Source organism: Amphiprion ocellaris, chromosome 8 (assembly GCF_022539595.1).
Source record: "Amphiprion ocellaris isolate individual 3 ecotype Okinawa chromosome 8, ASM2253959v1, whole genome shotgun sequence".
In the NCBI taxonomy this organism is placed as follows: domain Eukaryota; kingdom Metazoa; phylum Chordata; class Actinopteri; family Pomacentridae; genus Amphiprion; species Amphiprion ocellaris.
This window is the reverse complement of record NC_072773.1, coordinates 21112481-21129615: the sequence shown is the minus strand read 5'-3', so window position 1 is coordinate 21129615 and position 17135 is coordinate 21112481. Positions and strand designations below refer to the sequence as shown.

The following is a 17135-nucleotide window of genomic DNA, read 5'->3' as shown; positions in this document are numbered from 1 at the left end:
AATGACGATTTCAGGTGAGGTGCTTAAACCTGTGATTAACAGTTGATTATTTTATTCTGTTAGACATACTTGTGTGAAAACGTATCCAATTTAGTGTGTAAATGCTCCAATTATGGCCAAAAATGTGTTCTATGATCAATCTTGACATTTGACTGCCAAATTCCAATCACCTCATGCTTGAGTCCAAGTGAACAATTGTGTAAAATTTGAAGAAATTCCTTCACAAGAATCTGAATCACAGACAGCTGGAATGACAACATAGAAGCATAATGCATAAAAATGGCTCCTACATACTCTAAAAGAAAGGAAGTGCTGAGCAAACGTACCACTACAAACCATACCAACATCAAAAGCACACGGACTGTCAGCACAATGAACGCTTCTGTGACAGGATGACGCTGAAACTTGCAAGTCTCATTTTACTTTACTTATTTTAAGACTCAAAAGACCCGTACTAAAACAAACAGTACTAAAATAAACAGCAGCCAGCGCTCTGCTTTAAACAAACACATCAATGTTTGAGATTTTGGGAATGTTAACAAAGTAAAAAAAATAGATTTTTTTTTTTAACTGTAGGGTGATTTTAAGGTTTATTGGAAATTTAAAAAGTCCAGAGGCAAGAAAATGCATTGTGATTGTGCAAAGATAAATTGAGAGTCAAGTAGCAATTGTTTATCTAGAAAGGTTGAAGCTTCAAGCAAAACAGAAGACGAAAGCAGAACTGAGAACATGTGTGAGTGGTGAGATAGAAGAAAAGGGAAACATGAGCACCTGTTTCTCTGGCCAGATAATGCAAACTAAAAGGCAGACAGTGTTTGACTGTTGTCAAGGTTACTTTCCCTTCAGAGCCTATAATGGAGCCACTGCCAACACTGGGGAAGATTAGTTGGACCTGCTCTTCTACTACGATGAATCAAAATGTCAAAATATGTCTAAATGAACTCTTGTTGATGGATCAACTCACAGGTACCAAAACAGGCTTGTGTTAGTTTATAAAAAAAACACATATATACGTGCTTTAACAGGAAATGGTAACATACATGACAATGCATGTTTAATCAGAACCAGAAAGCATGATTACATCAGTCTTCTTTTAACCTTGTTACAGTGGTTCGCAGAATTAATTTCATAAGCTCACTGGCCAGCTAGGTTACAGGTGTTGTCATGGTTCCCATTCGGACTGTGGGAGGAAGCCGGAGTACCTGGAGAAAACCCACGCATGCACAGGGAGAACATGCAAACTCCATGCAGAAAGATCCCGGGAAGGCCGAGACACAAACCAGGGATCTTCTAGCAGCAAGGCAAAAGTGCTAACCACCACACCACTGTGCAGCCCCCTAATAAAACCAGTAAAATATAAATAACAAGAAAAGCACTCAGAGAGTGCAGTACTCTGCCAAAATGACCTTCTGCTCAACACCAGCATGTGTTATGCATGTGTACGTTATGCACAGATACCGAACCGCATGACCTGAAAATATAGCGGGCGATGGGAATTGATGGGACTCGGAAACACCTCCACAGTTTTATCAATTGTTCCTTGTGTCATTTCCGATGGGTAAGTCCTGATATGGGCGCAAAATCTGCAAAATCACACAGCAGCAGGAAATGCATGAACATATGAATGCTGTTCTACTGCTCGTACTACCATAAATGTTTATCAGTTTGTGGGGTAAACTTATGGAATAGTCTAAACAACAATCTCAAAATGAGTATAACTGTTAATGAATTTAAGAAAATGTACAAAAACAGACTACTTAAAGAATATAATAATGTAGAACAGTAAAGGTGTTCTTGGTGTTTCTTAAGAGGTATTTAAGGTTTAAAGCAAACAGAAATCAGTAAAATATGAGATAGACAGACATGTAGCTGTTAGGAGTTAATAAATTAAGCTTCATCCTAGTTATTTTCTGACATTTTTTAAAGATTCTTTTCATTTTGTGAGATTTATTTTATTGCTTTTAGCCTTTATGGTATTGTTGCATGTCTGAAATAAATCAATATATAAACACCCCCCCCAAAACTATGAAAAAGTTTTCAAAGCAAAAAGGTAGCATACATTTAGAAAACATCTTTAATGATTTATAATTATAAATAATCCCTGACACAGAGACAGGATTAATAGCTGAGTCACAGTTTATATGCTGCAGCTGGATATTAATTTACTGAAGTCTAATCCATTTACCCAAGTCCAATATTTTTCTGTATCTCTAATAGTCTATTGCCCATTACATAGTTATGTAGTAACATTAACTGTAAAATCAGAAACTAAGCTATAATAGTAGCCTGTGCAATTTCTGAAGTCTCGTACTGAAACAGTTTTAACCTCTATGACACAACAGAATGTCTGTAATTCAGTTATGACTCTTGGTTTTTCAGTGGTCCCATCTAGCCACTCGTATGAATAATTTCTTTAGATTCCAGCAGAACACCTATTAGTGTTATAGTCGAATAGTGGATGGCAATACCAGTCTGTCAATCTAAGTGGTTTAATGGATAAAACATCATCTATTTGTACAGACTTGCATGTTCAGCAGAGGATCAGCTGACAGGTTTTAGTGATCCAATGACTTTATAGTGCCACCATATTTCAACAACTGCTGGATACATTGTCATGAAATCTAGTACAGACTGAATGTTTCCCTCTAGATGAATTGTACCAGTGAATCTTAATTATTATTATTATTATTATTATTATTATTATTATTACTATCATTATTATTATTATAAAGTCTGCTAGAACCAATCTGCCTACCACCTCCTCTATGTGATCTCACTCTTGGGTTTTCCCCCGGCACGTACCGTAACACGTTTACACTCGTTGTGCTGACTACATAAATCGAATGTGTCATTTTTATAGTTTTAATGTCTTGAGTATTGTTTATTGTTCTACAATCAAGGTTCACACTTATCTTAGTCCAATCTTTATCTTAATAACTTTATAACTACTTTAGAACTATCACATTTGATTTGAAAGTTCACATATTAACAGAAGTAAAAGGGACAACATCAACAACAGTATGAACATCACAAAATAATGAATGAAATGGATATCCATAACATACAAATTTGAAATTGTGCTAATGTAGAGCAAAGACACAGCCAGAGGGCTAATTCCAGTCGGCATGTGGTTATGGATAAAAGAGACATAGAGCCTTTTATTCTTCCAAACAGGTGCCATTAGATGACAGCCTGACTGTGTTAACTTGCCCTGGCAGTCCAATATAGCACTAGCCCTTCTACTTGTTATATAAAAAAAAAGACTTAATAAATAAAGCCTTCCGACTAGACTTCCAAGTCTATTCTTATTATGTAAGGTTCACGTATGAAAAAGTATACAAACAAAAATAAAGAAAAAACCTTGAATGGGTAGCTGTGTCCAAACTTTTGACTGTAATTTTTCACTTTTCCACTTAAAACCTGCTCATCTCTGATGTGCATGGATAATGGAATCAGCATGACAGTAAGTAAACATGCTCAGCACCAGAAGCCTAAAACTGAACAAGTTGAATTTAGCCTTCATGAATATAATCTAAATCTTCATAAGTCTATTATTTACACCTGTTTTATTTGTGACATTTCAATGAGTCTTCTGTTGGTCTGTTTAAGTTGGTTATAAAAATATCTAATGTTGGTGTTTTCCTATTGAATAAGAATGAAGAAGTGGCGACTTCCAAGGAATAATTTTGCACAAACAGTATGTTGTACAAGACTGTTTAAAGAGGGTCACATCAAATCTCATGTGACCCTCAGTGACAGACGACATGCTGCATCTTCCTCTTGAGGCCCGTAGAAGGAGGTGCAGGGTTAACACTCACTCCAATACTTAATCTTACTTAATCAGTTCAGTGTGATGTTCACCAGTTGTGTGGCCACGGAAGGTGACAGGAAAAACAGAAGCCAAAGCAAGAGTAAGACCCTGTAAATTTCAAATGTGCTGTTAGCTACAGGTTGGTGCTGGTTATCACTCCTGATCTAACTTTTTAGTCTGTATTTCTTTATTTATTTATTTTTTTAAAAACTGGCACCAATAGAGAGAGAATGCTGAATTAGCTAGTAGCAGTTCCTGTTAGTGATTTACTCGTGATGTACAAATGGCAGAACTGTGTATTCTATTTTGCTGTCTTTGCACTTTGCTGGTTTAATTGTTTCAAATGTGGATCTTAGATTGAGCTCTTAAACTGCCAAAACACCACATTATCTACATTTATTAATCCACAATAGAGGCACTGTATCTGAATATGTTTGAACAAACAATGGAAATCTGAAACTACAAAACCAGAACTATTTTGATATAAAAAAAACAGAAATGTGACAAATCTCAGGCAAGTTCTGTCATTTCAAGGTGGGTTTATGGATGTTTATAGACAGCCATAAATGTATAGACATTGGCGATAATGATGTCCCTGAAAGGTTTAAATCACATTCAAAATAAAAATACATTTCATGCTTTTATGTTCAGATTAGATTTTCAGCCTTCGAAGAAGAACTATCTTTGTCTGGTGACACCTTTGCTGAGGCTTTTCCCTTCATCCCGCTGAATGTGCAGGTTTAATACACAAAACATCCTGTGATTTTAAGCGGTTAAAGTGCTGTTAATTAAGCGAGGATCACAGTGAGTTATTCCCTCCCCAGCTCCCTCAGTCAGGACAGCTTGTTTTATTTTTCTGCTGCGTGAGCCAAAATGTCAACACGCACCTCAAAGTACTTCAAGACTGACTTGGCTCAGATTAAAGTAGGTAACAGTTGAAGGAAGGTGAGTGCATTTCGACACTGCCAGTGTTATCCAATAGCGCTGCTCGTTGGAGCTGCAGTGGACTCTGACCTCCCCAGCAGTCATCTGAGTCCCATCAGTGTGTGTGCAGTCAGAACAGTCCAACCAGGCCTGTCACTAACTGCTATGTAAGATGACAGCGGGTCTTACTCAACACCTCCAGGGGCTAAAGCAACTTGTAAGTACAATTCCATATCTAAAAGGAAGTGTATTTGCTGGAGGGTTCACACTGAGTGTGTGTAAACATTGTGTTTGCTAAAAGGTCACGCTTTGCTTCCACGATTTGAACTGATTACACAGTAGCAAGAATGATACTGTTGTTCTCAGAAGCCTTTGTGACAGTTTCTTGAGCTCTCCATTACAAGTTATTTTCTGACTTGTTTCATCCATCAACATGAGATCAGTGTGAAAGCAACAAGCATGCTGAGAGAGAAAATGCGAGAGCACGGGTAGGCCCATATGGTTGGTTGGATTCCTCAACAATGTGTGAAAGGGATGTGAAAATGGTATCAGCTGCTTGAAACCCGTGTAGCGTACTGCGGGTGTGAACTGAAAACCGCCTTTGTAGCATTACGTTATGTGAAGCTGGTAGATTTGTTCTGCTGAAAGTAGCATACTGAAATCAAGAACTATCAGTGATCAGACAAGAAACACATGTTTACTGCTTAGAAGTATATCAACTTTTTACTGCTTTATCCTTGTACTTCGAACACTATATTTGGCAGCTCGTTATCTATCCAATCAAGAACCTACCTACAAAAACTAAGATCACCATATAAGATATGACACCTTACACCAGATTGAATAATAATACTAAACCGCCAGCTGCTGAGACAGGAATGCAACAATAACAGTAAGTAAAACGATATGAACTTGTTTTTTATACTGTCTGATATTTTCACTTAAGTAAAAACTGACTGCTTCGTCCACTTCTGCAAATCATAATTCACCTTCACTATTGCGAAATGTTCAGCATCCACTTACAAGCAGCATTAAACTGGATTCGTCCAGTGCTTTTTATTGTTTATACAGATAACTGCTGCAGTGACTATGAAAATAGCCATATAGTGAACATGAAATAAGCCTCAAAACCACAGAATCTCTGTTCAACACTTTGGAATAAAGAGGAGTGTGTTTTACCTGATTATATTTAAGATCTTTTAACATTTTCCATAATTTGTTTACATCCCTGTGTCAGAAAGACAAGAACAAGCTACTACGAGTAATTAGCATAGGTTCAGAAATAACACACAGCTCTATAAAAACAAGAGCTCAGGAGAATGTGTGCCATCATTGATTACCCAAGGGGCATGTTTTAAACCTTCAGACTGTAAAACAAACAGAAAAAAAGCTTGGTTTTATTCCAGGGGCAATCAAATTATTGAACAGTGTACATAAGAGGAATGAGAACTTCCCTGAATACTAAGTATTTTGTAATTATCGTTATTGCTCCAGTGGACTTGCTGTACAGCTGGTGTTGCCAGAATAAGATGACATTACCAGTATTTCTTAGCTCTTTATTTACTTATTGACAGCTTCTCATGTCTACTATTTATGTATTCATTGAATGTTGTGCTGGTTTCATTGTCACCAATCGCTGTGATTTGCTCCTGGCAGGAGAAGTGAGGTACAGGGAAAGTGATTATTAGCCGGCCTGATAATCGAATGTGATAATAAGAATTTTTCTGATAATTGTAAGATAAATAATATCTGTATCGGCCCTGGAAAAGCCACATCTGCTGATTCGTGCATACAGTATTTGATTACGCTGTTTATAGCAGTAAAAGTAATCCTGTCTCCACAAAATGATGCTCCCATACAACTAAACTGCATTTTCATTTTGAAAGAGGACATGTAATTTTTTTTTCTGACACAAATATTATTTTCGCACTTGTACCACAAAGTCCATGTATGGCCAAAAGTGGGGAGGATGGAAGTACAGGTCAGAGATCGTATCATCACCTGGGACACCAGTGACTGGGTCCAGTATTGGAAAAACTTTTTTTTTTTTTTGGCATAATAGTTACACAGTCACGTTTAAGAAAATATCGACTTTTGGGATAAAATACAACCCTGCAATGAAATAAATAGCAAGGATATGTTGTTTTGAAATATATTTTGGTCGCATCACAAACACAAGAAAATACCATTTCCTCTAAAACTGTATGTGACAGACCAGTGTAGTTGTATGTGAATGTGGCTTTTGGGAGACAGTGTTGGTAAAACGCAGCCTACAAACTATATTTATCAAGCACAGATATGATCATAACAGGTTTATAATTCATAATGCTATCAGAAGCTATACCAAAAAAACATCTAAACCTCTCTGATGGTTTCCTGAGGTAACTGAAGATCAAAGAGGTCAAATTATCCAATACTAAATAATGGTAAAGTTAAAAGAAAAGTCCCAAAAGATGAAGAAGGTATGTGCATCACCAGTTATTTTCACCTTCTATTTCCTTACAGACCCTCAGATCTATCTTGTGACCGTATTTATAAATACAGGAATCAAACGAGTGAACTGCCACATTATAAATGAAGTAGGTTGAAGAGCTCCACCATGATGACTTTCAACAACAGTACACGGTAAATGCTGACAGATTAATGCATTAGTATTAACCATCTAACATTAGGGCTGTTGTGCTTTTACTTTTGATACTTCAGTACATTTTGCTCTTAATTACCTTTTCCATAAACTGGTTACTAAAGCCAAACAACTGCTGGTTAATTGTTGGTAATGAAGCATCTGTAGATTGTTGTGCTGGCGCTAGAAACTGACTCTGAGCTCTGAGTTTTAATAACTTACTTTGTTTGATTCATGTGATGTGAGACGAAACATCAGTGAGCCAACTGGACTCATTTCTGTGTGTAACGCGTTTTCCTCCATTTCCAACATTCAGCAGACGATTTTATGTACAGCAGCTTTCAGTAAAACCATCAGCTGGTGTTTCAGAAGATTCTTTAGTAGTTCTCAAGTACATTTCTGTTCGTTTCGGTTGTCAGATTGGAGATTTTGGGGTTATTATTTGATTGCTTAAACAATAATTTGAGTATTACAGTAATGGAGTTTTAAAGACATCACAATCACTCATTCTTCCACATAGTGGATATTTGGCTCTGTACAGAGTCTGCTATCATTACCTGCCGGTATTATTATGAATAATAACAGTGGGCAGCAGCTTCAACATTTTTTGTGCAGTACAAATACATTTTTAAAGACATGTAGCAGATTCACTGTAAAGTATAATATTAATAATACATTAATAAATAAAATTAATGAAATAATATAATAAAATAAATCATGTTTTTCCACTTAATACTAGTGGTGCTAATTAGGTTTTATATAAAAATTGACATCAAAATCTTGATATCAATAGAAACTTGTGCACAACAGAACAGAATTATCATGAGCACGGACAAAAGTGTGCAAAAATCACAACACATATACAGTTTACATGTGCAGAATTGCAGTCATGCAACTAAAAATTGTTGCTTTAGCATTCAAAGGGCTAAAGTATAATATTTTAAAACTTTTTTTTAAATTGAGATTTTAATTTAAAGAGTACGTCATCATTTTTAAAGAAAGCAGTATTTAAATAAACTATTCCAAGTTCCTTTAACACCTGAAGAACACATTAGGTTACAATGTCCTGTGATTTAACTTCACGACTGTTGTGATCAGAGGTGACTTGGCAGTTTTGACAGATAAATAAAGTGCGGTGCAACTACTTTTTGTCGCTTTACTCCTTTTCAGTGCATTTGTGGTTTTATGTGAACATGCTGTTGGTCTTATTTACTCAGATTTTCAGAGATACCACCTCTGAGATTTCTGCCTCCCTCCCAACACTATGCAGGTGGATAAAAATATGGCTCCATAAAACCAAACTTCCTACACTGCTAAATGTCACTTTACGTGAGTATGAGCCTACTTGTATTCTTTAGTCTAAATAATAATTAACAGTTGTTAGCCCATAGAAACAGAAAAACATCACATTTAAAGTCCGCTACTTCAACAAACAGGTTGGATAAAACTGAATATTAATCAGTGATTTATTACAAAGGAAAGTTCTGTTAACTGTTTTTTTTTTTTAGTCAGGGAATGCAGGAAAAACTGTTTTCAAATTGTTCATTAAGGAATACTTTAAATTCTTCAGAAATCCCTCTTTTACTGAACTGGAAAATTACATAATGGAAACTGGTATGTTTATTTCTGGACACAATGTGTCAGAGGAGTCAGATAGCTGTGTCTTTTATTAAAAGTAAATCGATTTAAACTGTCAGAAAAATAAGTATTGAGACACTTCTTGTACCGTTACTGTCAGAGGCATGTCACAGAAGTCGCATTGAGAAACACTAATCTTGAGTTTGTTGTGACTACAAACAGCGACAGCAGTCATGAAAAATGAAACCTTACACAAAAAATACTGAAATCCAAAATAACCCAACCTCATTTGAAGGCATGGAATTCCTAGTGAATACAGCACACAATTTTGAGCTAATTTAATTTAGAGTAAATTAACAGTAGAGATTCTGCGCTGGGTAAAGCCCAAACTTAAGAAATTAAATTAAATGGCTCGAGGTTTCTAATTGGTTTTCTTTGGCTCACTGCACAGAGAGTAATATTTAAAACCTTATGGGCTAAAGTTGAAATTTCTGACTTGTGTTTTTCCAGGTATGACACACAGCAGAGGTGGAACTATTTTCTTCAGACTTATTTCCTTGGACTGATCTGGCTGCACCATGGCTCTGCTCATCCACATGTTGGCCTGCGCCTTTGGCCTTGGCTCCTGGGTGGCGGTGAACGGTCTGTGGGTGGAACTGCCGCTCATCGTCAACACCCTCCCTGAAGGATGGGAACTCCCCTCCTACCTGACTGTCATCATCCAGCTGGCCAACCTGGGGCCTCTGCTGGTCACCCTCATGCACAAGCTGTGCCCGGGTCGCCTTAAAGAGCGCGTTGTCATTTACTGCATCCTCTCCATCGGGGTTCTGTCCTGCATCCTGCTTGCCTTCTTCTGGGACAGGACTACGATTGTGGCCGGGGCATCCCATAGCACAGCCTTCTTCATCATCACCTTCTTCCTCTCGCTGGTGGACTGCACTTCCTCAGTTACCTTCCTGCCTTTTATGATGCAGCTTCCGGCAAAATACATCACCACATATTTTATCGGAGAAGGGCTAAGTGGTTTCATCCCGGGTGTTGTTGCTCTGGCACAAGGTGTGGGCATGGCCAAATGTGTCAACTCCTCTCAGACTGCAGGAAACCACACAAGTGACAACATGTGGTCACAACATACAGAATATCTTCCGCCAAACTTTTCCACCGAGGTGTTTTTTTTCTTCCTGGCAGCCATGATGTGCATAAGTTTGGCTGCTTTTGTTGCACTGAACAAGCTTCCTCGGACCTTCGAGCTGTCCACCGAAAACCTTGTGCCAGATACTGTGGCGTCTGTCAGCTCCGGCCTGGACAACCCAGGGGCAGAGACTGATCGAGGTGGTGAGAGGAGCCACGCTGAGGGGGCAGCTGAGAGAAGGCCACTGCTGGCAAAACACACTGTGTACCAGCTGACCTTTATCTACTTCCTGGTGGTTTGGGTTAATGCTGCAACAAACGGAGTGCTGCCCTCCGTGCAGACATACTCCTGTATGCCGTACGGGAACCTGGCCTATCACCTCTCTGCTGCTCTGGCATCAGTGGCTAACCCAGTGGCCTGCACAATTGCAATGTTCTTCCAAAACAGGTAACAATGATTGATTTTCCATTGAAGAATGGGTTTGGTGCCCTGGTAGCTGAACAGGTTGAGCGGGTGACCCATTAACAGGGCTATGGGTTTGAATCCAGCCCATGGTCTTTTGCTGCAGGTCCTTCCACCATTCTTCTCCCCACTTTCCTGTCTCTCTCTCACTGCTGTCCTGTCAATAAAGCCACAAAAAAAAAAAAATCTGCCTAAAACATTAATCAGATGGTGAACATCTGAACAGATTTTACTTACTTTGCTCAATTCACCTGCTCATACTGGCTATTAAAAGATTCCCTCCTAATGGTTTAATATTCTAAGTAGTGGGGAACATCGTCTTCTGTTGAAAATACACTCAACAGCCACAATATTAAAACAAATGACAGGTGGAGTCACTGACAATAACCGTCTCGCTACAATGAAATGTTCTGCTGAGAAACTGTGGGTCCTGGTATTCATGGAGATGTTACTTTGGCATGTACCACTCATCCAAACACTGCTACACATCTTTCCCATGTCAACGGCGCTCCCAGATGGTAGTGGCTCCTCTAGTACAGAAAAAGCATCCTGCCACACTGCAGAAACTACTCAGTTGACTCAAAGAACACAATCAAGAGTCCAAAGTGTTGATCACCAAACTCCTCAGACCCCAATCTAATTGAGCATCCATGGGATGCACTGGAAAGATCTGGAAGAACCCATTTAATCCACCAACAATGCCCCAGTACCAAACACAACAGTGGACACCACCAGAAGACTTATTCACGTCCTCATGGATTAGACCTGTGTTAATATCAAAAGATTAAGCTACACAATACTAGGCAGGGGGTTTTAATGCTGTGGCTGATTGGTGTAAACTTCTAATGTGTACCTGAAGCTATTTGAGAGAAACCTGTTAAAATGCAGCATTTGGAATTAAGCCTTTCTCAACACTGTGACATGTTTCACATGTTTAGATGATATTTTACATTAGCACCAGACAAAGGGCCACAACTAGCTCAGATGTGTCAGCCGGACAAAATGGGCTTATGGCCACTTCAGCAGTGGTACATTTTGATGACAGTTGTTGTTTTTTCTGTGCTTACAACATTGTTACAATCTGTTGCCCAGTTCACGAGGAAAACGAAAAAAAAAAGTTACCCTGGACATAATGCCATGATGCTGGTTCTTTAAATTAGGTAGACTGTTTTCCAGAGTTGTATTTTTATTGCAAAATTCCCTCTTTGTGTTTCTGTCATTCAACTGCAGCTCTGGAAGGAAGCCCCATTGGAACAACTTTATTTGTGTAATTAGGACTTCTGCAGTCTTAAATACTCAAATTGATTGCACCAAAACAGAACTGTGGATTTTGTCTTATTGGCCTGTCGAACATAAGAAGCAATCACAGCAGGCAAAATCTGTTTGGGTACAAATGGAGACCTGATTATTGTCTTAAGAAGGACATGAAAATGTACAATATAACTTTTGACTATATTTTTCACACAGTCAAATAAATGGCTTGGGCACAAAGTTTATATCAAATCCTCAATTAATCAATCATATCCTCCCTTTGAAAGATAAGTCACATATCATTATTCATAAGGGTTTGCTGAGATATATAGTAACCACGGCTGATAACAAGCCTCCTTTGTGTTCAGGTCACTGGTCTTTCTTGGAGCGCTACTGGTGCTGGGGACGGGGTTTGGCAGCTACAACATGGCGATGGCAGCTATGAGTCCGTGTCCTTTGCTTCGAGGGTCAGCAGCGGGAGAGGCGATCATTGTGAGTGAAACACAAACATGTTTTGTAAGAGATGTATGACATAGAAGGAACAAACACATTGAAACATTTCTCACTAGTTTTATCAGACAAATGCTTGTCACAAAGTTCAACTCCTCCTTTACAACTGACCTGAGAGTTGAACTCTGCTTACTCACATAACTGATGATGAGGCAACATATTTGGACAGTTAGTGTGTAATCCTTATTTGTTTTTCAGCAACAAATGATGATAAAATGTTTTCAGATTTTCATTCAGATGAGCTGCGAAGTCAGTGTTGTTTTCTTTGCCCTCACCAGGTGCTCTCATGGCTCCTCTTCACTGGAACGCTGTCTTACATCAAAGTGATGGTGGGAGTCATCCTGCGAGACCGGAGCCACAGCGCTCTGGTATGGTGTGGAGCTGCAGCACAGATCGGCTCGCTAGTTGGCTCCGTCACCATGTTTCCATTGGTTAACGTACTCCAGCTGTTTAAGTCAGGAGACTTCTGCAACACTGAATGTCCTTCATGAGTTTGAGACCTACAGTCCTGAGGAGCTACAGACTCTCATTTAAAGGAAAATATTGGCATGTTGGGACTCATGGTCATTTGATTTCTTGCTGAGTGTTAGTGGCAAAGACTGACACAACTAGAGATGTTATAAGGAAGAGGCAAATCAGTTAAAGAATCCTGAGCGGAAATCTGTGGTAGAATTATGGTGGTTAAATGACACGTCTTGCCCCTCACTTCAAAAGCCAATCAACTGCTTTGTAACCAGTAAACACTGAGCCAGTTATGTTGTTGCACTGACCTAAGCACAATGTTGTGAAACTGTGTACATGTGTAGTAGAAGTAAACCTGTGGGGAGAAACTCTTTTTATCAGATTAGAGATTTACTGGCACTTTGTAACTTTACTGCAAATGTGACATATTTGAGCTAGTTCTCCTGGTGGCTAGCTTGGCTTGAAAGTGTAACGTGCTGGTTTGGTCGTACTCTAAACACTTTCTCCTAATCCATGGCTATATAATTTAAATACTATAGTAGCATAAGTCACAAGTTAAAAGTAAAATAGAACTGAAGGAATCTAACACTAAAAATAATAGTATAGATCACAGAACTCAAGCTGACCAAGTTCTCTGGTAGCAAAAGTCTGTATAGTAGTTTAATGTCAGTAACGTTGCTGTAAAGCCCTACAAGTTGGTTTTGGGAATGTTCTGCCACACTGCATTGTTTGACACAGTAGGCGAGGTACACTGGTCCAATCAATACTCGACATTTTTTCTGAATCTTTATATTTTAATTTTTTTTTGCATACTGCATATTATATACTACATTTTATCCAAATCAGTACATACTAGTAGCACTTTTAAACACAACCAATGAGAAAGAAGTCTGACTTTGTTCAAAGCACAAAAAATCTCCCAACTAGCACCTCCAAAGCTCATGAACTAAAATGCTCTATCTTGCATTCAAATCGAGCACAAACCGAAACATGAATATGACTAGTTGTGTTTTTTGGAGACTTATGTTCTAAAGTAATTTCTTGACAATGACTACAAGTGCCTGAAAAGTACACAGCTTCTCGTAACATCCCAACTTATCACATTACACGTTGTTATTGTACTAAGTGAACAAACATAAATTAGTGAGCTTTGGAGGTGCTGGTAATCAGATTTTACTATCTCGGATTTGGACAGAGACCTGAGTCCTTGCTTCATATTCAGCGCACATAAATGAGACTATTTTGCTCATCCTTTGCATTCATTGTCTTTTCTATGCAGCATTGTGGTTTCTCCACCATGTTTTCACTTCAAACTTTGTCGATGTTTGTATAATTTAACACTCTCTTATGAGAGAAGCTATAAGTGAAATAAAAAAGAAGTTCCACAGTGAAGAGCAGCTGTTATATTTAACTTTCATGTTAAAAAGTTCATTGCACCAGTCATGAAGCTGCCAGCTTGTTTGGCCACTAGATGTCACAAGCACACCTTTTAAGACCAGTTAGTCCACAAGCTGCAGGCAGGGTGTCCATATGAAATACACTTAAGCTGTGTGCATAAAAAGGGGGTTCAAATTGTTTTCTCACCCGTAAGCTAAAGATAAAAGGTTGATGTTCATGCATATATTATATGGGGCATGTTTCCCTTTAATATCATCAATGTATAAAATGAACAACTAATAAAAACAGGAAGCATTTTATTATTGTGACGATGGCCATGAGTGTCAGGACATGACAGCTACATATAGAGTTTTGCCACCCGGAGGAATCGGTGGGATGTCCAGGTCTTGTGACATATAGCTGGTCCTGAGGTAAACATAAATAGCTGTGTTCATGTTAAATTGTTGAGCTGCAAAGCAGATTTACTTAAGGACAGTACTTCAATAATTCCATTTCTTGCCACTTCAGACTTCTATTTGAGCACATTCCAGAGAGAAATATTGTAATTTTTACTTTACTGCATGTATTTAATAAGTATTGTTACTTTACCCATAAAGATTTAATATTTTAAAAAACACAGACTAACTTGTAAAATACAACACAATAGGATTAAACCAGTGATTTGACTTGTGACCTCTTATAAAAAAAAAAGTGTGCAGCTATGTTTTTATTTGTTTCAGAGACCAAAGATTTCCCTTCTAAACCTTTAAGTTGGTTACATTTAATACCTGGTAGGGGTCCACAGAGGTAAAATTACCCAGTAGTTCACAATAGAATGAATATTACAGAAACGGTTTTTTAAAAAAAAAGCTTTCTCGTCTTTGCTTTCAAATCATCCCATGTCCCATCAGACTTATCTAAATGGGGTTTGACCCTGAGATTTGGAACTAAAGTACCTAAATATATTTAAGAAGATGAACTAGCTCCACTTGCATTGACTACCACAGTAAAATGCTGCTTACACACTGTTGCATCAGTATTTAAAAATTAATAGTGTCATATATTAATAAGTCAGTCGAGTCACAGCGGCCACTTTTCTGCAGAATGAGTACTTTGATGTTTATGTTACTGCTCCATTACATTTGAATGCAGGCCTTTCAATTGTAATGGAGCATTTTTACATGGCTGTATTGCCGCTTTTTCCACTTCTGAAACATTTAGTCATCAGCACTGAAAATGGATCCTTTTATAGCCCAGCAGACAATTTTATTTTTACTTAAAGTGACCATTATAAGTCCTGCCAAAGGTAGTATTTGTAACTGCATATGATAATGTTATTATCCTTTTATTGCAATTTATTGTGTGTGTGCTGCAGCACCGCCTTTGAAATACAGACTGAAATGTTCTCATGCTTTCTCATTAATATACACTAGCCAATCATCAGAAAACAACAACAACAAACCAAGACAAAGCAAGATAAACAACCATGAGAAACCAGATGGACCATGATCCCGTCATATGTCTGGACCAAGCCCCTTATCATCCCTATCTAAGATGCTGCTGCACATCCTCTGAGGAGGACGGAGGGATGCTGGTCATGCACGGGAACCGGAGAGTGGTTTCCCATCAGCAGCTGTTCCTCCTCTCTGCCCCCCATGCCCTTCAGAACGAGAGCGAGAGGTTCCCCGGCCCGGGTCTGTAGGGACGCACTGGGAGGAGGGGGAGGAGAAGGAGGGCTCTAATTACTGATGCTCAGCAGGGGCCGATGGCTGTTGCTCCTTCCGCTGGTCACTTGGGAGCTTCCCTGACCCCAACACTGAGTAAAAACAAAAAGATAAGGAAGGGAAAATGGGGCCACAATTAGCCCTATGTAGCCTTCAGGGCCCGGGATCAGTGGAGTAGAAGCACAGATGGGACTTTCTCACTTGGATTTGCTGAATCCACATTGCAGTACGCGTAAGCCGTGCAGAAATCACTGCAGTCGGTTGCTGATGCAGATTTGAAGGATGGGTTTGTATGAAATCTTAATCATCTCAAACAATAGATTTATTTTTGTCTTGAAATACAAATCCAAGCACAGCTATAAAGTGGGTGTTCACCTGAAGACTTGGTGTAAACGCTGTTCTGTTGCTAATGTGACCTTGAATACTTGTATGCAATCAAAAGGATTTTCTCTACGCTTCATTAGCTAAATTCCTTGATTGGCTCAGGGCTTTTGTGTTCAGACAAAACAAAGCAGCAAAGAAAAGTGTATCGTTTTCCTGCAAGTGTCAGATGGTCCCATCGCTCCTCCAGCTGGTCAGGAGGGGCTGTGGCCACCTGGATGCTGAGTCCTGGTCCTGTGAGATCCTGCAGTCTCCTCTGCCATGTGAAGACTCCACTTACTACGCCACTGAGAAGTCCATCTGCTCAGGTCGACACCTCCCAAAGAGTCCCCTCCTCTCCACCACAGCTCCCCCTCGACTCCCCTCCCTCCAACCAGCCTCTGCGCCTCTCAACTAAATGAGCAGCGTGTCAAATGGAAGGAGGATTTACCCTTCCTTTAACTGGATAAGAGAATGAATTCACAGCACCATGATGCAATGAATGGATGAACCCACCTGCACTCCTGCAGCGTGGCTGCTGAATCGACAGATATGTCACCTGTGTCTGACTTTGCACGATCTTCATGTTCCGAAGCACGAATCCAGGGTTCACTGAGTACCATGTTAGCCTTTAACAGGATATAGTGTAAAAGAACAGCCATACAAAAAAAAAAACAGAAACTGTTTTTTCGGTCAAAAAGAACAAAAACAAAGCACGAAAAATGTGGAAATTTGCTCACATGTACCCGGAGGCAGACAGATTTTGGCAGCTGATGTTCAGGTGAACAGCTTGTGGGTAAACCAATTGCTGATGCATGCAGACAGGCACAGCTCAGACAGCATCTCACTGCCTCCCTCCCATCAATTTCCACACACACTCTGTTTAATAAATGCTGTCCATTTATTTGAAATTGGATGTGA

The 17135-nt window shown here is 39.0% G+C and overlaps 1 protein-coding gene across 2 annotated transcripts; it reads left to right on the top strand.

Moving 5' to 3' along the window:
• The first annotated feature begins 4797 nt into the window (after positions 1-4797).
• slc52a3 (solute carrier family 52 member 3) lies at positions 4798-14145 on the top strand. 2 transcript variants are annotated; one of them, XM_023275571.3, is made up of 5 exons: positions 4930-4952; positions 8576-8687; positions 9447-10515; positions 12150-12273; positions 12570-14145. In XM_023275571.3, exons 3-5 carry the CDS (start codon positions 9515-9517, stop codon positions 12780-12782), a joined length of 1338 nt encoding a protein of 445 aa, XP_023131339.1. In that variant the 5' UTR covers positions 4930-4952; positions 8576-8687; positions 9447-9514; the 3' UTR covers positions 12783-14145. The 2 variants fall into 2 exon arrangements, with proteins under 2 accessions (XP_023131338.1, XP_023131339.1); XM_023275570.3 differs by lacking the exon at positions 8576-8687 and having other exon boundaries at positions 4798-4952.
• The last annotated feature ends 2990 nt before the right edge of the window (positions 14146-17135 follow it).